The sequence below is a fragment of the Sorex araneus genome, chromosome 2, assembly GCF_027595985.1.
Source record: "Sorex araneus isolate mSorAra2 chromosome 2, mSorAra2.pri, whole genome shotgun sequence".
In the NCBI taxonomy this organism is placed as follows: Eukaryota; Metazoa; Chordata; class Mammalia; order Eulipotyphla; family Soricidae; genus Sorex; species Sorex araneus.
Genome location: NC_073303.1, coordinates 231,494,991 through 231,516,213, shown reverse-complemented (window position 1 = coordinate 231,516,213; position 21,223 = coordinate 231,494,991). Strand labels below are relative to the sequence as shown.

The 21,223-nt window shown below is 63.7% G+C and overlaps 1 protein-coding gene across 8 annotated transcripts; it reads left to right on the top strand.

Annotated features, from left to right (window-relative positions):
- The first annotated feature begins 1,199 nt into the window (after positions 1-1,199).
- On the top strand, positions 1,200-20,695 carry WIZ (WIZ zinc finger). 8 transcript variants are annotated; one of them, XM_055125147.1, is made up of 13 exons: positions 1,200-1,358; positions 2,442-2,702; positions 6,202-6,274; positions 7,150-9,035; positions 9,615-9,905; positions 12,329-12,499; positions 13,127-13,630; positions 15,465-15,830; positions 16,207-16,746; positions 18,151-18,678; positions 18,774-19,193; positions 19,298-19,493; positions 19,761-20,695. In XM_055125147.1, exons 2-13 carry the CDS (start codon positions 2,498-2,500, stop codon positions 19,918-19,920), a joined length of 5,340 nt encoding a protein of 1,779 aa, XP_054981122.1. In that variant the 5' UTR covers positions 1,200-1,358; positions 2,442-2,497; the 3' UTR covers positions 19,921-20,695. The 8 variants fall into 8 exon arrangements, with proteins under 8 accessions (XP_054981122.1, XP_054981117.1, XP_054981116.1 ...); XM_055125142.1 differs by lacking the exon at positions 15,465-15,830 and having other exon boundaries at positions 2,442-2,690; XM_055125141.1 differs by lacking the exon at positions 15,465-15,830.
- Positions 20,696-21,223: the final 528 nt, after the last annotated feature.

Here is a 21,223-nt window from a genome sequence, read left to right as displayed (position 1 = left end):
AGTACTTGGTTGCATGAACAAATGGTTTTAATGATGGGCTGGTAGGTTTTAGGGATATGGGTGGGTGAGTTGAGTGGGTATCAGGGTGGAAAATGGATAGAGGATGAGTGGATGGGTGGGTGGTTGGATGGATGAATATGTAGATAGAAGTGTGTTTGGGTAAATAGGAATATGGGCATGGGGGGGAGAGAGTATTAGGATGCATAGTTGCAATACAAATGTTCACTTGGGTGGGATATGGATGGGCTGGTAGGTGGGATGTGAGTGGGTGAGTTGTGTGGGTGTTTGGATGGACAGAAGAATAGGTGATTGGAAGGGTGTTTGGGGAAGTGGGCATACAGATGGATGGATGATGGATGAATAGGTGGCTGGGTGGAAAGAGGTGTATAGGATGAGTGAGTGCATGCTTAGATTCATGGATAAGTAGGTATTTATTTGGGTGGTACATGGAGGAGCAGGTAAATGGAATGTGGATAGGTGAATTAAAGGGTGTTTGGATGAACTGATGGAAGCAAGGATGGTTGGAAAAGTGTTTGGATGATTAGATGATGGGAAGGTGGATAGGTGTCTAATTGGATGGATAAATGGGTGTTTGTTGGACTGTTGCATAGGAGAAGACGGCAGGACTATTCTGTGTATATGATGGGCTGTCCAGAAGGCTGTGATCATAGGGCATTGGTGTAGCAATGGAACCTTGGACAGCTCTAGGGCATGGGTCATGCTAAGTCCAAGGTGAATGATAGGCTTGAACTTGTGGTGACAAGTTGGGTTGGTGCAGGGGATTGAGAAGGAGGGATTGACTGGGTGGAGTCCTCAGTGACCTATGAATGACTGACCCATGGGGGAGCGTCTCTGCCCCCAATCCAACTCTCCAGGTGCTATTAGCAGGCCTAGTGGTGGAAGAAGCAGTGGAATGATGAGCAATCATTGGGGTTAGGAGGGCAGGAGTGTTGTCATGGTAACCGGGCCTCACTCAGGGTTCTGAGGTCCCAGAGGCCCTTTTAAGGTGTGTGGGGGGGTGCGGGGAGATGTGGTGGTGTCCAACCAGGCCACTCCCAACATGGCGGCGCGCCCGCCGGCCGCTCCCCCCTGGGGCGGCGCGGGAGGGGGCGCCGGACCTCCTCATCATGGCGGCGCGGCGGGGCTGTCGCGCTGAGGTCACGGCGGCGCGCCGGGGGGCGGGGCGGCGGGGGGGAGCGATTTAAAGGGACAATGTCCCCCGAGCGGTGGAGGCGGCGGTGGCTGTGGAGGCCGCAGCACCGGTACCGGGAGCAGCAACGGCGGTAGCAACAGCGACGGCCACACCGAGGGAGGGGAGCCCGGAGCCCCGGCGCCCGGCCGGTTGGGCCGCCCCCCTGGTGAGGCCGGGCCCGGGCCGGGGAGCCGACGGGCGGGGCGGAGCCGGCGAGGGGAGGGGAAGACCCGGGCCGGGCCGGGCCGGGCGGGACCCCCCGGGGCGGGGGGCGGGGCTGCAGGGGCGGGGCCTCTGGGCGGGGCCGTGCATGGGGGAGGAGCGGGGGTCTCTAAGCAGGTGGCCCCCACCTGGGCGCGTCCCGCGGGGTCTCCTGCCCTGAGGGGAACGGGTGGAGGGCGCCGCTCAGGGACCCCGCCCGTCCCCCAGGGGCTCGCGGGCGCGGCGCGGCTCCCTCCCCGGCGACCCGGAGGGCGTGCAGGCGGGAGCCCGGTGCCAGGCTGCCAAAGTGCTCCGAAGTTGCGGTCCCGCCGGTGCCCCGCGGCCAGTGCCCCCCTCCACCTTGGGCACCCGAAGGTGCTTCCTCCAGCCAGGCCAGGAACCCCCGTCCCAGTCACGGTTACCAGTCCCGGGACCAGCCCCCGCCCCGCCCCCAGGACCCCCGGGGGCAGCGCCTGCAGCCCGGCCTGAATCCCCGGCCCCGCCCCAGCTGCCTGGGCCCAGCCTCCCCTCCTTTCCCTGGGGAGGGCACCTCATTCCTGCCCTTCACTTTCCTCGTTACCTTGAAGGTATTTATAGTGGAGTGGAGGCCCCCGCCCCCTCGGCCTCCCCGGGGTCCGCTTTTCTGGACCACAGGATCTGGTCCCTGCAGCCCTCAGACGAGGGCCGATCTGACACAGGGTGCGGAAGAGGAGGGGTTGCAGGGGTCACTTGAGGCTGTGTGCAGGTGAAGAGCTCTAAGGCCATGTGGGAGGTGGGAGGTGGGAGGTGGGAGACCGCAGGGATCTGGGGCCCGGATGGAGCCTGCCGTGGGGATGGAATGGGGAGGCTTTGAGAACAGTTCCAGCTGCAGACACCAGGGAGTGTGTGTGTAGAAGGGGGTAAACTGAGGCTGTTGAAGGGGATGGGGGCTCACAGCCGGTGGGGGCTGTCAGAGAGACTCAGACTCAGCACTGTGTCTTCAGCTCTGCCAAGCTGGAAGGTAAACTGAGGCTGGGGAAACTGAGGCGATTCCATTCTCTGCTTGCAGCCCCATGATGTGTCACTGAGCCGCCCAGCTGCCGAGGGGAGCAGGGCTGAGCCCTCATGGATGGCCCCCTGGCAGGAGGTCTGGTGGCCCCCGACCACCCCTGTGGCCCCAGCCGACTGCCTGGCCCAGCACCCAGGGAAGACATGGACGGTGGAATTGAGGAGGCCGAGGGCGACAGCAGCATCTTCCAAACCACGCAGTACCCGCCCCTCTCCAAGGAGGGGCCCCGGGACATCCTGGACGGCCAAGGTAGCCTTTCTGGTAAGAGGGGATCTGGCCCATGGTGGTGATGGCAGCTCCCATCCAGCGAGGGCTGAATTGGGCTTCGTGACTGCACTTGGGTCTGGCAACTTCTCAGTCCAGGTCCCAGGTCAGTGTGGCATGGAGGCCCTGGATGCCCGTATGTGCTGGGCCCACAGCCCCTGCCTCGAGAGTAATGGAGCATAGCCCACTAGCACCCCTGTACCTGACAGGGTGGTGGTGGCAGCTGAATGCCCAAACCACCTGTTCTAGGGCCCCTCTCTCCCTCTGATCTGCCCTGTGCTCCTGAGCTTGTGCCCCTTACCAGGGAGAGAGCAACCACTCAGTGCCCCAGGCGTGTTTCTGTGCCTCAGTTTACCCCACCCCGTGATGTTTCTCCTTAATTAAATGCTTGGCTGCTCCTCTACACTGGCTTCTCTTCTAGTCATCGGGGAGACAGGCTTAGAGCAAAGAGCCTCCACCCTGAGGGGCTCCAACAGTGTGGAAGGAGGAGCACCCAGAACCCACAGGGGTTGGCAGGTAGGGAAGTCTGACTGAATGGCAGAACCACACCTGGAGGCCAGGGGAATTTGAGGGGTGCTTAGCAGGGATGGTGGTTCAAAGACCAAGTACTGAGTAGAGGCCAAGTGGAGGTCAGGTGGAGGCCAGTGTCCACATGGCTTGATCCTGGAGGGTGGGCAAGGCCGACCTAGGCACTTGAGGGCCCAACATCTAGAACCATCTGAGCTCCTCACCTGCGCATTTCCTGCAAACCATTCTTTTAATGCAGTGACCTCTTTTATTGTGTGTGGGGGGTGATTTTCCAGCAGCAATTTGGCCCATGAAGGCCACACCTAACAAAGGGGGATCAAACTGGTGTTTATTCTAGCCCTTGGTGCCATCTTCCTGACCCCACATGATCATTCTTGAAAGATTTCCCCCCCCCCCATTTATCTGCATCATTGGAGATGGGAAAACTGAGACACCCCCCCAAGGGACAAGTGAGCTGCCTTGGGTCAGTGGTCACGGCCAGACAGAAAGCTGGCTGCACCATGTCCCTGCCAGCTTGAGCTGCTCTATGCCAGCCACTGGCGGGGGTAGGGGGTGGTAAGACCACATGGTGGCCTGCGCTGCCACCATGCGCTGGGTCCTGGACCATCCTGGAGTGTGCACTGATGTGGCACCCATACCTAGAGTGCCCTCGGGCACTGTGACAGTGTTGGGGAGTGAGCGGACCCCTTGTTTGAGCTTTGAGTCCCCCATACCTGGACACTGGAGCTCGCAATGTCCAGGGCCCCTGGATCTTGGCTCTGTGGGGCTCTTGGCCCTGGGTCCAAGACACTCGTGCTTCTCCCTATCTTTGTAGAACCCAGGTCAGGAGGCAGAGTCCTTGATGCAGGTGTGGGTGCCCTGGTCCTCCCTGAGCACCTGCGGGGGAGGGTCCCAGCACACCCACAGGGCCCAGGGTTTGGTAGCTGGACTTGAACCAGGGTCCCCTGATCCTCTCTTGGCCTGCTCTGCCCTTCCCTGGGTGGGCATCCTGGACTGTCCTCTCCCAGGTGAGATGTGTCCACCGCCTGCTCTGCTCTCCATGTGCCCTTCTTATGCTGGCCTCCAGGGGGCAGTGGTGTGTTACCTCACTGTGGTGGCTGGGGTGGGTGGGTGGAACTGCGCCTCCACTGGGCCTGTGGCCAGGCCACTGAAGCACCGGAGTCCTTCGTGGGACAGCTGCAAGCCGGTACCCTCCTGCTGTCTGCCACGGAGTGCTGAACCCTGGGTCTCTCTGAGCCACAGGAAAGACACCTGTGTCCCTGCCCATCTGAGGCCCACACCCAGTTCTTCGGTTATCACTGGATTCTGCTGCCTGCTGGGGCTCCAGGTGCTGACGGGTACCTCGGCGTCGCCCCATCTCTCGTCCTCGCTCCCAGGGACCCCAGGAGACGTACCAACGAGGGACTGAGCCCGGCACACCCACAGGGATGCTAAGGGGGTCCTCTTGGCTGGGGTGTCCCCCACATGCCCACCTCTTTGAACCCAGGGCCTTGTCTGGCTGTTTTCCCCAAATTCACCACCAGTGACAATGGAAGTGTCTCACTGGCCAGTGGAGTCCTTGTCAGCGGCAGTGACAGACTCTCAAGTTTGGAATCTCTGTGCCACAGCTGACATGCGTACATGGGCACTTCCTGTCCATCCTCATCTGCCAGTCCTTGAGGGGCTGTGGGATCTTGTCCTGCCCTCATCATGTAGGTGTTTTTGGCTGCAGGGTCTCTCTCGATGTGGATGGTGTCATGGTGGGAAGCTGGCACAGGGTAATGGCAGGTGCCTGCAGCTGCTTCACAGACACAGGTGCATGTGGCACCACCTCACGACTGTTTATGCCACCTCCCTGTGGTCCTGCTCTATCTCCAGGCCCTGGGCCAGTGTGAGTGACCCGTCGGGTGTGTGGCCCTCACTGCCTGCACCGCGGACCCTAGCATGGGCTGTACTGGACAGATAGAGGGTATAGCCTCACTGTTGCAGAGGCACTTGCTGGTCACGGCCTCAGGACTGTCGATTTCCATGGGGACTTTGCCTTGGTCCTGTGTCTCCCACTCTGAGGGGGTTCCCCGGCATCCACCTGGGCCTGGGCTGCTGGCTGATGCCCGGTTGGCAACTATGGCTGTGGTGGGTAGAGCAGAACCAGGTCAGGCTCCTGTGTACCTTTAGGTGCTCACTCCACAGGGGCAGGTAATAGAGAGTTGGTTCTGTACACACAGCCTTGAGGGGCCCAGAAGGTAGGGACAGCAGCTTCACACATGTACTCAGGACCAGTGCTTAGCGTCAGCTGTGCCGGGTACCAGCCACCACTATGAGCATGGCTGGGCGGGGGCAGAGGGGACCACAAAGGGTCAGAGAAGCTGGGGTCAGAAGAAGCTGGGAGCAGAGGAGAAGCCGGGGCCAGGAGAAGCTGGGGGCAGGGGAGTAGCCGGGGCCAGGAAAAGTGGGGGCAGGGGAGTAGCCTGGCCAGAAGATCTAAGTCCTGTGGTGCAAGGCTGGGGGTGGGGGTGGGGGGCACCTCCAAGGGAAGCAGAAACAGATACGGAGCCTTGCACTTTGAGAAATGGTGAGGGAAAGTGGGAAAGAGGTGTGCCTGGAGACCTCTGGGGCTCCTCTGAGCAGGTGTGTGTGAGTTCAGGGGGCGTGAGAGCATTTCAGGGGCTCCCCTGAGCAGGTGGAGTTCAGCTATGGTTTCCGAAGAGGAGGTGTCAGTGCAGGGAGTCAGGGTTGAGGGGGCTTTCCAGTGACTAGGCAGGGGAGTGCAGGGGAGCAGGAGAGAGGCCATGGGGGTACTGCAGAGGCCCCACCCCCTGGGTGTCCCTGGAGGGGGCCTGGCTGTGGGGGTGGCAGCCAGCCCCTGGGTCCCTGAATTACTCGGGGCCCTCACTTCTGTACCCACTTTTGGGGCTCAGGCGGCAGAGGCTCACGGCCTCTGGGGGAGGGCTGGGGTGCCACCCCTCAGGCTTTCCCCTCTCTGTTGCAGACGGGCAGCCCCATCCTGGCCTCTGCGAAGCCCTCCCCCGTGCCAGCTCCGCCAGCCTTCGGATGCGCCCCTGGTGAGTGCTGGCCCCGAGCTCAGGGCGGGTAGGGGCAGGGAGCGAGCTGCAGTGAGGCCAGGAGAGAGGGCGGCCAAGGGCAGCGGGGACAGTGATGAGAATGCAGTGAGGATGGCTAGACCTTGGGGCAGCAGGACAGCAGGACAAGAGGACAGCGGGGCAGCAGGACAGGAGGACGGCTGGCCGGCACAGCAGCAGGACAGGGTAGGAGGACGGTCAGACAGCAGGATAGGAGGACAGCTGGATGGCAGAGCAACAGGACAGGAGGATGGCCGGGACGGCGGGGTAGCATCAGTAGTGAACAGGGTGAGGTGTCCCCTGCAGGCTGGTCCTGGGCTAGCACCGTGGGTGGGGTCAGCCCCAAAAGGACACAGTCCACCAGCCCAGAGTGGGACAGGGGACACTGGGCATCTCTGAGTCTCAGTTTCCTCATCTGTGAAATGGGTTCCTTAGAGGCAGCCCGTAAACTTGCTTGTAGAAGCGCGTATTGACATGCATGGGCGCTGGGAACTGTGCATCCTGAGCCTCAGTGTGGGCTTTGCGTCTGCTGCCTGGGTCCTGCCCACTAGGGCTGGCTCTGGGCAGCGGCTGTTGGAGGACATCCAGGAACAGCTGGGATCAGGTGACAGAGGTGCCCAGATGCTGCGTTCCACCCTTTAACCCCAGTCCCCGCCCCAAGACAGCCGGGGGGGGGGCAGGGATCACTTCAGCTTTTTGGGGAGCAGAGACACGGTGGCTCGGGGGGAGGGCAGATTGTGAGAGGTGACAGTCTCCCCAGGTCCCTACAGCTGGCCCTCTCGGTGACCCGGGAGTTGCCTCACCACAGTGGGCACTGAGACCCACGCTAACCTTTGACCGTTGCCGCTTCTTTGCAGCCTCGACTTGCGGCCGGGCTCCCCGCCGCGCCGTCTTTGGGGCCGCTTCCCTGGCCCCCCTGATGGCCAGGGGCCCTGGGAGAACACCGTGCACCCTGAGGTCGGGGAGGGCCACCTGCTGGAGCACAGGGTGGAGGACTTGGTCATCGTGAGACCTGGGAAGGAGCTGGAGGGGGGCACCCTGAGGCTCTCGCACCTCCAAAGCAATCCTGCACTCGTGCACAAGGGGTCTCGGGGTCGGCCCCGGCTCCACTGGCGCCCTGACAGAGAGGGGCCCTTGCACCCTGCCCTGCTGCCCCCTCCCCTCTGCCCCGCCCTGCCATCCCCGTCCTTCCAGCCAGTATTGCTGCCACCAGCCATCAACAATGATGCCCAGACGCACGCCATGGCCATGGTGGAGGCCCCCCAGAGCCTGGTGGGCCTCGAGGGGCAGGCTGAATGGGGCTTGCCCAGGGCAGCCTCAGAGGTGGCCACACAGACCTGGACTGTGAACGCAGAGGCGTCTGTGGAGCGACTGCCGCCTAGGCACCCGCAACCCTACCTCTGTGGGCTCCTGGAGGAGGTGGCTGAGGGGGCGGCTGACCCAGAGGACGACGAGGAGGAGGAGGAGGATGAGGACAAGGAGCCAGCCGTGTTCCCCTGCCTTGAGTGCAGCATTTACTTCCCACATAAGGCGCATCTGCTGGAGCATATGAGCCAGCACCGCCGGGCCCCGGGCCAGGAGCCACCAGCCCACCTGACGCCCCTGGCCTGCAGTGAGTGCGGCTGGGCCTTCGCAGACCCGCAGGCGCTGCAGCAGCACCGGCGGCTCCACCAGGCCTCCCGTGAGAAGATCCTTGAAGAGATCCAGAAGCTGAAGCAGGTGCCGGCCGCTGAGGGCTGGGGGGCCGGGCTGCCGGGCCCTCACTGCGCCTTGGATGACCGCCCCGGGGAGCCATTGGCGGCCACCGCCGTGCTGGCCTGCCCACCCCCGGGAGCCTCGTCGTCAGGCCTGCAGGCCTGCTGGTGCTGCGGCTTCCTGGCATCTAGTGAGACTTTGCTCAGGGAACACGTGAGGCTGGCCCACGCGGTGCCTCCCTGGGACGGGCCCAGCCAGGAGGTCCATGACTGCGTACCCCCCGCTGCGGACTACTTTGGCCAAGAGGAGCCATTCCTGGGCCCTGAGTGGCAGGACAGTCCTTCCAGACACAGCCCAAGCATGGAGCTGAGCCGGGGCTGCCCGCCACTGGGCTGGACAGGTCCTCAGCTCCCACAGCTGCCCCGGGCCTCTGCCTCCTGTTCTGTGCAGCTCCAGCAGGATGTGCCCCCTGTCCCATTGGACCCCGGGAGGTACCCTTGGAGCGATGAGGAGGAGGAAGGCAGCCCGCTGACCCCAGAAGTGGATGCTCCCCCTAGTGCTGGCCTGTGGCTCTCCCCTTCCACCCCTGGCCACATCCCACCTCGAGCACTGGAGCTGAGGCGGACTTTCTGGGAGACCCTGAGGGCTGCTGAGGCCTCGACCCTGCAGCGGAGGCAGCTACGCTGGACGGTGCCTGTGGTGCTGCTGCCCAGGGTGGGGCCAGAGGTGCTGGCCGCCATGGCTTCGAGGCAGGGCACCCCCGAAGCGCTGGGGCTGACAGGCACCCACCCCCTGGACTTGCTGCTGCTGGACACACCACTGGGATTGGACGCACTCCTGGGTGGGGACCCCACGGCAGCACTGCGGCCCGAGGAGCGCAGGTGCCCCTACTGTCCTGACCGCTTCCACAATGGCATCGGCCTGGCCAACCATGTGCGCGGCCACCTCAACCGCGTGGGCGTCAGTTACAACGTTCGTCACTTCATCTCGGCTGAGGAGGTGAAGGCCATCGAGCGCAGCTGCTCCTTTCAAAAGAAGAAGAAGAAAGGTAGGGCCACGCCACCGGTGGGTGGCTGGGGCCGCGGGGCACCCCGCATTCGGCCACTGGGGCCAGGCTCGAAGTACCTTAGGCAGCTGCCACTGATCGCTGCCCCACCCAGGACTCACTTTGGTTCCGAGTTGCTGGGCTAGCCATAGTGGAGGCTTCAGTGTTCTTGCTCGTCTCTGGCTGGTGGGCTGGGAGACAGTGGACACGCACTGATGGGAACGTGGTGAGGGGCTGATGGGGACGAGAGCCTGTCCTGTCCTCCCAGGGACAGTCTGTAGCCCTGGGAGTCTGGCGTGAAGTGGGCTGAGCACACAGGCCATTCAGATACCTCTGCCCTCCCCAGGATGGCCAGGCCAAACACAGACAGTGGCTTGTATTGTGGCTGTTTGTTTTGCGGTGCTGGGGATGGAACGTACAAGGCAGGTGTTGTACCGCTGATCAACGGGTGTGGTCCCTGTGGCTGGGAGCTGGGAGCAGAGCCAAGAAGGCTTCCTGGAGGAGGAGGTGTGCGCAAAATGGGCAGGGATGGCTGGCCCGGGGTCCTTTTCCCAGGACATCATGTCCTGTCTTCCTCTGCAGTGGCCAACTTTGACCCAGGCACCTTCAGCCTCATGCGCTGTGACTTCTGCGGGGCAGGCTTCGATACGCGGGCCGGCCTGTCCAGCCACGCTCGTGCCCACCTGAGAGACTTTGGCATCACCAACTGGGAGCTCACCGTGTCACCCATCAGCGTCTTGCAGGAGCTGCTGGCCACGGCTGCCACTCCACGGCCCCCTGGAACCCTCCTGCCGGCCCGCCGGGCCCGCATGCCCCTGCCCTTGCCCTGTCCCAGCGGCTGGCCTGAGGACCTGGGCCCCACCTACAGCGACGGTAAGGGGAGCGGGCGGGTGCGGGTGGCACCGGGCTCCCTGCAAGTGACCCAGCATCTGCACAGGGGACCCTGGGTGCCCTCGCTACCAGCCTGCCCCTCAGGGTCTGGCTAGGACCAGATAACTAAGTTAGACACCCGGTAAGGCAGATGTTGTATCCCCGCAGTGCAGTCAGAGACAGGAAGTAGAGGCTCAGAGAACTGAGGTCCCAGGCCCGCGGTTGCAGTCAGGTGGAGGGGGCCAGGCCTAGAGTGACACGCTCACTTTCCACCCCCGCCCCGCCCCCTGACCCAGGAGCACAGCCGGGAGCCGGGAGATGGTCGATGATGGTCGCTCCTCAGTGGACCCCAGACCCTTGATAGTGACTGGGGGAATGTGTTGGGCGGGACCTATGCCCTGGGCACCACTGCTGAGCAAAGGGGAAGGACCCATCCCTGTGAAGCCTCTGTGGCCCCTCAGTGTCCCCCCCCTCTCCTCCCCCCTTGCCCCGTCAGTCGTCCCTGCGGGGCTCTCTGGACCCTAAGCAGAGCTGGCCAGAAGCGGCGGTGAATGTCCAGGAGCTGTGTGGAGACAGCGGCGTCCTTTTGGCCGTCCACCCCTCTGTCACCTCCAGGGATTGCCCGTAGGTTCCTGGACGGTCTGTGCGGGGCGGGGCTGTCAAAGCCCCCGACTGTACAGTGGCTGTGGCTTTGGGTGAAGTGGGCGAAGCAGAGTGGTCATCCGGCTCACATCAGTAGAACGGCACAGTCTGAGGGTGCCCGGGAGGCACCCGGGACAGGGTGGTTTCGCGCCCCGCCCCGACAGTCCCTCGTGCTAGGCAGACCCCACATCAGTGTCCTGTGAGATCTTCCCAGCAGGCGGCCGACTGGTCCCGTGGTGGGTGATGATCTGCTCCAGGGAGGGTTAAGGAGCCAGGTCGCAGCTGGGTGCGGGTCCCTGCAGCGTCCCCCTTAGCAACCTTTCCAGCCTTCCCTAAGTGGTCGCAGGAGGCGGCTGCGGGGCTGGGGGAGGAGCCGCGGCTCGTCTGCGAAACCCTCCCCAATCTCAGAGCCCAGGGTTACTTGGTGCTGGGAACGTGGGCTGGTCCTGAGGGGAGTCCTGGTTCTGTGGCCGTGGGCTACCAGGCTATGCGTGTGTGTCCGTGTGCCTCCGCGGGCCGTGGGCTATGATGGTGTGTCCGTGTGCCGCCGTGGGGCACCACGACGTGTGTGCATGTGTCCGTGTGCTTCCGCGGGCCGTGGGCTTCCAGGCTGTTCGGGCTTCCGAGGCTGGAGCCCGCCGAGTCTGGGCGGGGCGGCATCGGCGCTCGGCTGCCCGGCCTGGGAGCGCGTGGGCGGGGCCGGCGGCACTCGGCGCTCGGCTGCTCTTGCCTGAGGCGGCCGCCCCGCGTGCGCCGGAGCCAAGATGGCCGCCTCCACCGCCCAGTGCCGAGTGACAAAAGCGGACGGCAAGGCCGCGGCGGGGCCGCGCGCGGGGGGCGCCCGGGAGCGCGCGCCGGCGGGGGCGCCCCCGCCCGGGCCCCCGAGCCCGGGCCCCGCCGCTCCGCCTGCGCCGCTGCCGCCGCCGCCGCCGCCGCCGCTGCCGCCGCCGCCGCCGCCGCCGCCGCCGCCGCCGCCGCCGCGGGACGGGCCCAAGGCCGAGCTGGAGCCGGGGCCCGCGGCCGCGCCCGCGCCGGGTAAGCGCCGCGCCGAGAGGGTGCGGGGAGTGCGGCGGCGGCGCCTCGCAGCGTCCGGCCCGCCGCGCCGACCCCGGGGCTCCCCTCCCCCCGCCGGGCCGGGCCTCCGGCGCCGCCGCCCGCCCGCGCCCCGGGCCCGCCGCGGCCCCTGTCAGATGCGGGCGCCGCTGACAGACGAGCCCCCCCCGCCCCCCCGCGGGCTCTGGACGCACGCGGGCTTCGAGTCGGGGCGGGGGTCGCGTTCTTGACTCCGGGCCCTGAGTGTGCCCGGTTCCCACTCGGGCCGCCCTGCCGGCCTCCCCTCGCGCCCCGAGCTCGGGGTTCTCCGCGTTTCTCTCTGAAGTGCGCGCCCCAAAACCCGCGCCCCCAGTTTGCCCTCTCCCGCGGCCGTCCGTCTCGGAAGCTCGTGCAAGTGCTCGTGTCCCCCAGCGCCCGTGTTCGGCCCCCAGCTGTCACCCTCTCCACTTTTGAGCTCAGCCTGTGCAGGCTTCTGGCGACTGTCCCTGGCTCCTGCCCGCGGGCTTCTGTCACCAAACTTAAGCGGTCCATCACCCCGGCAGTCACCCCCTCCGCAGAGGAAACTTTGTCCGGATGCTCTTTCGGCGACCCCTGCCCAGCCTTCTCAGCCCCACCCCACAGCCCCGCGTGTGTCCTGGAGCAGAGCTGTCCAGTCCCTTTTACTGCCGCAAGGCCTCGGGGATGTTGGTTGGGCCCAGGCCGCTGCTGAGCCTGTCTCCCCGACCTCACAGGCCTGGGTCCCGAGGAAGGCGAGGTGGTGGCCGTGGACCTGGGCGTGGCCGCACTGCCCAGGAAGAGCCTGACTGTGCCAGGGCCCCTGGAGCAGGTGGCCAGCCGGCTGAGCAGCAGAGCGGCTGCAGAGGGCCCGCACACTAGCCGGCCTGAACTGCCGGACCTCAAGGGTGAGTGGCTAGCCTGGCCAGGGACCCCTGGGAGCCCCCAGCACTTGTCTCCTGTCGGAATCGAGTGCTGCTCGCAGGGTGTGGCAAGGGGTGTCCTACGGGAAGCTGGGGCTGGCCTCCAGGGCCGACCCTTGGACTCAGCACCACTCCCGACTCCAAGCTTCACTGGTTGCGCCGTGATCGTGATTGTAGCAAGTGGAGAACCTCCGCTGCCGCCGGCCCCTCCAGACAGGATGAGATAGGAGCAGAGCAGACCTGGCCCTGACCCCGGGGCCTTGGACGTGGGGCCGGGAGAGGCAACTGCGGCACTCGGCCTGCCTCAGCCCTGGAACCCAGCTGGTATGGTGGGCAGCTCAGCCCTGGCTCGCCCCGCCACGGAGCTGGTGTGGCGAGACAATGCCTTGGCTATACCCTGGCTTGCCCCTGCTCTGCGCCCTGGGCACCGTCCTTTCTTCTCTGAGCCTCAGCCTCCTTCATACAGGCCACTCCCACCTCCCCCAGCACCAGGGCCAGTCTGATGGTGGGGGGAGGCATCACAGACTCCGGCACTTACAGGGGGTCTGGGCGGGTGGGGCCCTCGGGGGGGTGTGCTGGGCTGGGGCCCTCAAGGCCTTGTCTCGCCCCCAGCCCACAGCCTGACCACCTGCGAGGTGTGCGGTGCCTGCTTTGAGACACGCAAGGGCCTGTCGAGCCATGCGCGCTCACACCTGCGGCAGCTGGGGGTGGCCGAGTCCGAGAGCAGCGGCGCCCCCATCGACCTGCTCTACGAGCTGGTGAGGCAGAAGGGGCTGCCCGACGCCCATCTTGGGCTGCCCCCCAGCTTGGCCAAGAAGTCCAGCTCGCCCAAGGAGATGGTGGCCGGGGCCCCGCGGCCCGGCCTGCTCACCCTGGCCAAGCCCCTGGACGCCCCCGCCATCAACAAGGCCATCAAGTCGCCGCCTGGCTTCTCCGCCAAGGGCCTGGTCCACCCGCCCAGCTCCCCGCTCCTCAAGAAGGCACCACTGGCCCTGGCGGGCTCCCCCAACCCCAGGAATCCTGAGGACAAGAGCCCCCAGCTGTCCCTGAGCCCCCGGCCGGGCTCCCCCAAGGCACCGTGGCCCCAGTCTGAGGACGAGGGGCCCTTGAACCTCAGTGAGTGCGGGTCCTGGGAGCAGGGTGGGGGGAGCGCAGCAGCCCAGGCCCCAGGGGGGGGCCCAGCGTCTCCCCCGCCTGCGCCTTTCCCCAGCCCCGCCCTGCTGCATTCCCCTAGCACATGGACAGGGTGCCGTCCTTCTCCAGGGGTGAGGGGGGCAGGGAGGGGGGCCTCCATGCCGGAGGCCCTCCTCCTCCCATCCTGGCTGCTCATGGGCCATCACCCCCAGCCCAGGGAGGGGGGCTGTGGAGGCATCCCCCGGGAAACAAGCGTGCGTTGCGCCTGTGGGCCTTTGGTTCTGACCCCAGCTCCATGAGCACCCTTTGTAGTCCTGAGTCTGCCTACAAAGCTACTTCCATTGGCCACTTGCTGCTAGGCACCTGCTGGGTGATGCTCAGTGACTAGAAGGGCCCTGTCATACAGACTCCCACAGACTGCACTAGAGCCTGCGCTTCCCCGCCTGCTGTCCTTCATCGCCACCACTGTGCATAGACACAGCCATACTACACTGTGCATAGACATTGCCCTACCTGCCAGGTCACCCCCTCCCATCTGCCATGTCTGTCCCCCTCACACCTATCACAATCACCTCACCTGCCAGGTCGCCTCCCCCCATACCTGTCACTACTGTCCCACCTGCCAGGTCACCCTTCACACACCCATCACACTTCGCCCACTCCCCCAACCATCACACCTACAAAGCACCCCACACCCCATCACACCCACCAGGTTCCCCCCCCAATTGCTCCTGCCAGGCTCCTCACTCCATCAAACCCACCAGCCCCCCCCCACACCATACCCCCTCATACCAGGCCCCCCACACCCTATCAAATCCACCAGGCCCCCCATGCCCCAGGTCACATCACACTATGTCACCCCCACATACCCAGTCACATCCGCCAGGTTACCTGTATACACACCTGTCACATCTGCCAGGTTCCCTCCACCCCATCACACCTGCAAAGTTCACCCTTCCAGCCCATCACACTTTTGAGGTTCACTTGCCACCCCATCACACCTGCGAGGTACACCCCTCACCCCATCAGACCTGCGAGGTTCACCCACCACCCCATCACACCTGCGAGGTACATTCCTCACCCCAACACACCTGCGAGGTACACCCCTCACCTCGTCACACCTGCGAGGCTCACCCCCTCACCCCATCATACCGTGAGGTTCACCCCACCATCCCATCACACCTTCGAGATTCCCTCCCACCCCGTCACACCTGCGAGGTTCAGCCCCCACCCCATCACACCTGTGAGGTACCCTCCAACCCTGTCATACCTGCTCTTTTCACATTTTTTGCTCCCTCTTGGGCTGCTCTGCCCCGCACTGGCTCCCCATCTATCCTTCATTCTCTGAACTCAGTTTGGGGTTCCAAACACCAGCCTCGGGGATCCTGGCTTATGTGATGGGGGTCCCACCCACATCTCATCATACCCATCAGGTTCCCCCATAGCCCATCACACCCCACCTTCCTACCACACCTGCTAGGTCCCCCACACTCCATGACACCCCCAGCCCCCCGCCCTGTACTCGTATCACACCCACCAGTCCCCCACCACCCCTGCAGCAATCCCCTCCCCACACCCTTGTACTCCACCAGCCCCCGTTGCACTTTCTGCTTCACTCTTATTCCATATTGGCTATGGCTGGGAGAACCTTGACCCCCACTGCATCTCGCGCCTTCTCAATGCAGCAACAGTCCTCTGCTTCCCTGTGTCTGTCACATGGGTCGTGTGCAGCCCTGAACCCAGATGTCACCACGGAGCACCTGTCCAGCCCCTGCGCCCCGGCTGTGGCCGCGAACCCTGTGTTTTGTCTCCGCAGCTGTAGACAGTGCCAGGGACCGAGGGCTGAGCTGCCCGCTGTGTGGTGCCTGGTTTGAGACCCGCAGGGGCCTGTCCAGCCATGCCCGCGCCCACCTGCGCCACCTGGGTGCCAGCGACCCGGACGCCAAGCAATCCCCCATACTCCTGCTGCACGGGCTCGTCAGGAGGGCCAGCGCCCCGTCCCCACTGGGCTGTCCCCTGGCCTGCACGGCCTCCTTGCTCCCAGTCCCCACCCTGGCCCAGAAGGCTGAGCAGACGGGCGTGGGCGTGGCCAGCCCCCCCGGGAAGCAGCATCTCTTGGCTGCCACCACCGCTGCCGGCACTTGCTGGGCCTCTGATGTGGAGCAGCTCCCTCTTGCCCTCTGTAGGTCCTCACCTCAGATGCCCTCCTCCCCGTGGGCCCAGGGCCAGGAATGGATGGGCCTCGGCAGTGGGCTCCTGCCCAGAGGGCTGGTGGGCAGTTGCCCTGAGCCACCCCTGGCAAGGCGGCCATGGGTGGGCCTTGACTTCGACCATCAGGGGGTCCCACCTTGCCCTGGCCTCCAGGGCATCACTTGAGGGCCCCATAGCCTGGCAGCTGGGTTCCCGCCCTGCCAGCACAGTCTATGCCATGCAGTCTCCTTGGCCATGTTTTGGCCTTCACCTGCCCTGCCCCCAACCCCCATGCCCAGTCGCCAGGACTCTAGCAGGTGGCATGTGGGTGCCCATAGTACTGACCGCCCTTTCTCCTCCTGTCACAGCCTCAGGACCTGAGCCAGCGCGCGACATCCGCTGTGAGTTCTGCGGTGAGTTCTTCGAGAACCGCAAAGGCCTATCAAGTCACGCGCGCTCACACCTGCGCCAGATGGGTGTCACCGAGTGGTACGTCAACGGCTCACCCATCGACACTCTGCGGGAGATCCTCAAGAGACGGACCCAGTCCCGGCCTGGTGGTGCCCACCCGCCTGGCCACAGCCCCAAAGCCTTGGCCAAGATGGCTGGCAACGGTAGTCCCGGTGGTGTGCTGGAGGCCCGCAGCCCCGCAGACCTTCACCTCTCACCCCTGGCCAAGAAGTTGCCGCCGCCACCAGGCAGCCCCTTGGGTCACTCCCCCACGGCCTCGCCTCCTCCCACTGCCCGGAAGATGTTCCCTGGCCTGGCGGCCCCCTCCCTCAGCAGGAAACTGAAGCCAGAGCAGATGCGGGTGGAGATCAAGCGGGAGGCACTTCTGCACGGGGAGCCGCATCCCCCCGACAGCCCCTGGGCGGCCCCTCGCGAAGACCTGAGTCCCCTGAACCTGTGTAAGTGGGACCCGGGCCCAGGAAGGGCCCATAGGAGACGCCTCACTTGAGCCTGCTCCCCGCGCCCGGGGTAAAGGGTTGGGCCCACCGCAGAGGAGGTGGGGTCCCACAGCACTGTGTCCCTGGGCAAGTAGGGGCATGTCCTCAGGATGGTGGACACTCCTGTGGCGGGGCGGGGCGAGGCAGATGCCCTCCCTCCTTGTGCTAACACCCTTTGTCTCCCGCTTCTATGTGTGGGGTGCGTGAGGGCTGTGTGTGTGCATGTCTGTGCGTCTGTGTCTGTATGTATGCATCTGTATCTGTGTGTCTGTGTGTGCATCTGTGTATGTTTGTGCATCTGTCTATGCATGTGTCTATTATCTGTGTGTACATCTGTGTATATGTGTTTATGCGTGCATCAGTATGTGTGTGTGCATCTTTGTGTGCATCTGTATATCAGTCTGCAACTATGTATCTGCATCTGTGTCTGTGTGTATCTGTGTGTCTGAATGTGTTTGTGTGCATGTCTGTGTCTGCATCTATGTGTGTTCTGTATCTTGTGTCTGTGCCTGTGTGTTCGTCTGTGTCTATATTTATATGCATCTGTGTTTGTCTTTGCGTCTGTGTCTATACCTGTCTGTATCTGTGTGTGTCTGTATCTGTGTGTGCATGTGTCTGTATCTATCTGCATCTGTGTCTGTATCTGTCTGCATCTGTGTGTATCTGTGCATCTGTGTGTCTGTGTTTGTGTCTGCATCTGTGTGTATGTATGCATGTGTATATCTGCATCTATCTCTGTGTGCATGTCTGCGTGTGTGCATCTGTCTATATCATCTGCATCTGTCTGTATCTCTGTGTCTCTGTGTGTGCATCTCTATATCTGCATTGTCTGTATCTGTGTCTCCATCTGTGAATGGGCATTTCTATATCTGCATCTGTCTGTATCTCTGTGTCTGTATCTTTATGTGCACATGTATCTGTATCTATCTGCATCTATCTGTGCCTCTGTGTGTGTCTGTCTGTGTCTGTGTCAGTGTGGGTCTGCGTCTGCTGAGTGGAGGGTGGGGCACGTGTCTGCACCCCAAGTGATGCTGGCCAGGCCTGCCCCACGGACTGCTCTGACTCTGAAATGTGAATGCTTCTGACCCTCTTCTGGGGAAGGAAGCTGAGGCTCTAAGAAGGGAAGTGAGTGGTGGGGGCAGCCGAGCTGGTGTCCTTGAGCCCAAGGTAAAAGGTGACACAGGTGTCCCCATGGACACAGCGGGAATATGTGAGGCAGAGCAAGCCAGCACACACCAGGGCCTTAAGGTAGATGAGGGTGCTGTGGGGGCTGGGTCCTGGAGTGTGGAGAGGGCAGCCAGGCCACTGGCTCTCAAGTGAGCCCCAAGCTCCCCATGTAGCTGCTGCCTCCTGCCCCCCTTACAGCATCCCGGGCAGAGCCTGTGCGTGACATCCGCTGTGAGTTCTGCGGTGAGTTCTTCGAGAACCGCAAGGGCCTGTCCAGCCACGCACGGTCACACCTGCGACAGATGGGCGTCACCGAGTGGTCTGTCAATGGCTCGCCCATCGACACCCTGCGGGAGATCCTCAAAAAGAAGACCAAGCCGTGCCTCATCAAGAAGGAGCCACCGGCTGGGGACCTTGCCCCTGCGCTGGTCGAGGATGGGCCTCACCTGGTGGCACCCGGGCCCATGCAGAGTGCCCTGCCGCTGGTGCCCATGGCGGGCCGGCCGGGCAAACCGGGAGCTGGGCTGGGCCACATCCCCCGCGAGCTCATCCTGGCGCCCCTCAGCAGTGCCAAGGCGGCAGCTGTCGGCTACCTAGGCTCCATGGCAGCCAAGCGGCCCCTGCAGGAGGACCGCCTCCTACCCCCTGAGGTGAAGGCCAAGACCTACATCCAGACTGAGCTGCCCTTCAAGGCCAAGGCGCTGCATGACAAGGCCTCCCACTCGTGTAAGCGGGTGGGTGGGTGGGCGGGGCTGCGGGCAGGCTGGGCACAGCTCCTGCCGCCAGCAGGGCTGGTGCTCAGCAGCATTCTCTGCCCACAGCCACTGAGGCCTGCTGCGAGCTGTGCGGCCTCTACTTTGAGAACCGCAAGGCGCTGGCCAGCCACGCGCGGGCGCACCTGAGGCAGTTTGGGGTGACCGAGTGGTGCGTGAATGGCTCCCCCATCGAGACGCTGAGCGAGTGGATCAAGCACCGGCCCCAAAAGGTGGGCGCCTACCGCAGCTACATTCAGGGCGGCCGTCCCTTCACCAAGAAGTTCCGCAGTGCTGGCCACAGTCGTGAGGGTGACAAGCGGCCGCCTCTGGGGCTGGCCCCCGGTGGCCTGGCTTTGGTGGGGCGTAGCGCCTGTGGCGAGCCGGGGCTTGAGTTGGGCCGTGCAGCTGATGGCAGCGAGCGGCCTCTGGCCTCCAGCCCTCCAGGCACTGTGAAGGCCGAGGAGCACCAGCGGCAAAACATCAACAGTGAGTGCTGCTGGCCTCGGGCTGCCCCTCTGGATTTCCCTTGTCCATCTGTCTGTTCGTCCCTATCCCCCCTGCCCCACTGCTTACCTCCTGCTTCCCCTCAGAGTTTGAGCGCCGGCAAGCGCGCCCGGCCGATGCCTCTGGGGCCCGGGGCAGTGAGGATGCTGGCAGTCTGCAACAGAAGCTAGAGGAGGTCCGGCAGCCCCCTCCCCGGGTCCGGCCGGTCCCCTCCCTGGTGCCACGACCCCCTCAGACGTCACTCGTCAAGTTTGTGGGCAACATCTATACCCTTAAGTGCAGGTGAGCACCTACCTGGGGCTGAGGGGGCAGGGGGTTGGGGTGTCTCCCCCTAAGTGCAGGGTGGCAAGGACTAAGCCGGAGCATCCTGGAACTGGGGCGCAAGCTGCCCCACACCCTGCAGGCTTCCTGAGCACTGCTGATGGCGTGCTTTGGGTCTGTGAGGTCAGGGATCCTTTGGGGCAAGTGCTGGGGCCCGTGGCTGACCGCATCTTGTCCCTGGGAAGAGCCAGCCTGCAGCCCACCAGCATCTCTGCCCCTTCTCGGCAGGTTCTGCGAGGCGCAGTTCCAGGGGCCGCTGTCCATCCAGGAGGAGTGGGTGCGGCACTTGCAGCGGCACATCCTGGACATGAGCTTCTCCAAAGTGGACGCCCCTCCCGAAGAGCCCCCCGCCCCACAGGCACAGACGGCCGTGGCCGAGGCGCCCTGACACGCGCATTCCACACCTTCCTCCACCCTCTCCTCCCTCTTTCTTTTCCGTTTCCAAAGGAGCAAGCCAGAACCTCAAACCGGTCCCCAGGGGGGCCGGGCACACTACAGCTGGGGCACCCTCCCCCAGCATAAGACTTGGGGCCTGGGGGGTTCCCTGGCCCATGGGGGCAGCCAGGTGGGGCTGCGCTTGCCTTCAATGGCCATTCCCAGAGACCCCAAAGACCCCCTATCCTGGCTCACTCCTGTCCCCGTGGACCTACTCAATCGCAACACGTGCACGCACGCACCTCGTGAGACCTGGGATCTGCTGAGCCCCCCAGTTCCCGAGTCGAGCGACCAAGTCCCGCCACGGTGCTTGCTCAGGGGAGGCCGGGAGCCCCTACTGAGCCATGATGCCACGGAAACCCTTGCTGGCCATGCCCCCCCCAGGGGCTTCCCCAGCAGGAAGAGCTCAGAGCTGACAGCTGCCCCCTGCCAGGTCAAGTGCCCCAGCCTTCGGGCTTGGGCGGGAGGGGTTGTGGTGGGCTCCCCCATGCCCGCCCTCCCCACTTTTCTCTGTTGCTTTCTTTCTATGTATAGCTCCTTAGACCATCACTTTTTTAAAAACGCGTTTTGTGTAGAGAATAAGGAACGTTGATCTTTTTATTTTGCAACCCTGGGCCAGTTAGACACCGGGAGATGATGGAACTTTTAACTTTTTTCAGTGGCCACATTTTGGTTATCTATGTACTAGAAGTATGTAAATTAGATTAAATTTCTCTTCTGGAAACTCCCTGGGGCAGGCAGCCAGCGTCTGTGTTTCCATTGAGGGGACAGGCTGGCCGGCTACCTCTGCCCAGAGGCCTGGCTTCTGGCCATCCAGCTGGCTGGGCTCTGCTGCGGGGGGGTGTGGGGCGTTCCCCGAAATGGTATGATGGGGGCGGGAACCCGGCTGGCACTGCAGCTTCTGTGAGTGAGAAACCAGAGCTGGGGGCAGGTGGGCCAGGAAGGGAGTCAGAGACCTGATGGTAGCCAGAAGGACCCTGGGAGGAGAGGCGCTGGGTGGGTGCGGGGGCCCTGAAGCTGGAGGATACCTTGCTGGGCCAGCCTGTCTTCAGGACCCAGTAGCTGCCCCGGGACCCAGTTGGGGAGCAGGAGGTGCTGGTTCCTCTGTGATGTCACTTATTCTCACTCTGCCAGTGCTTAGTGAACCTTTCTGAGATTTTAAGAGATGTTGGTTGTTCCTCCTCGTTTACTCCATATAAAATTTCAGCCTGATGTTTTCTGTCCACGGCCAAGAGCTGGGAAGTGGAAATGACCTC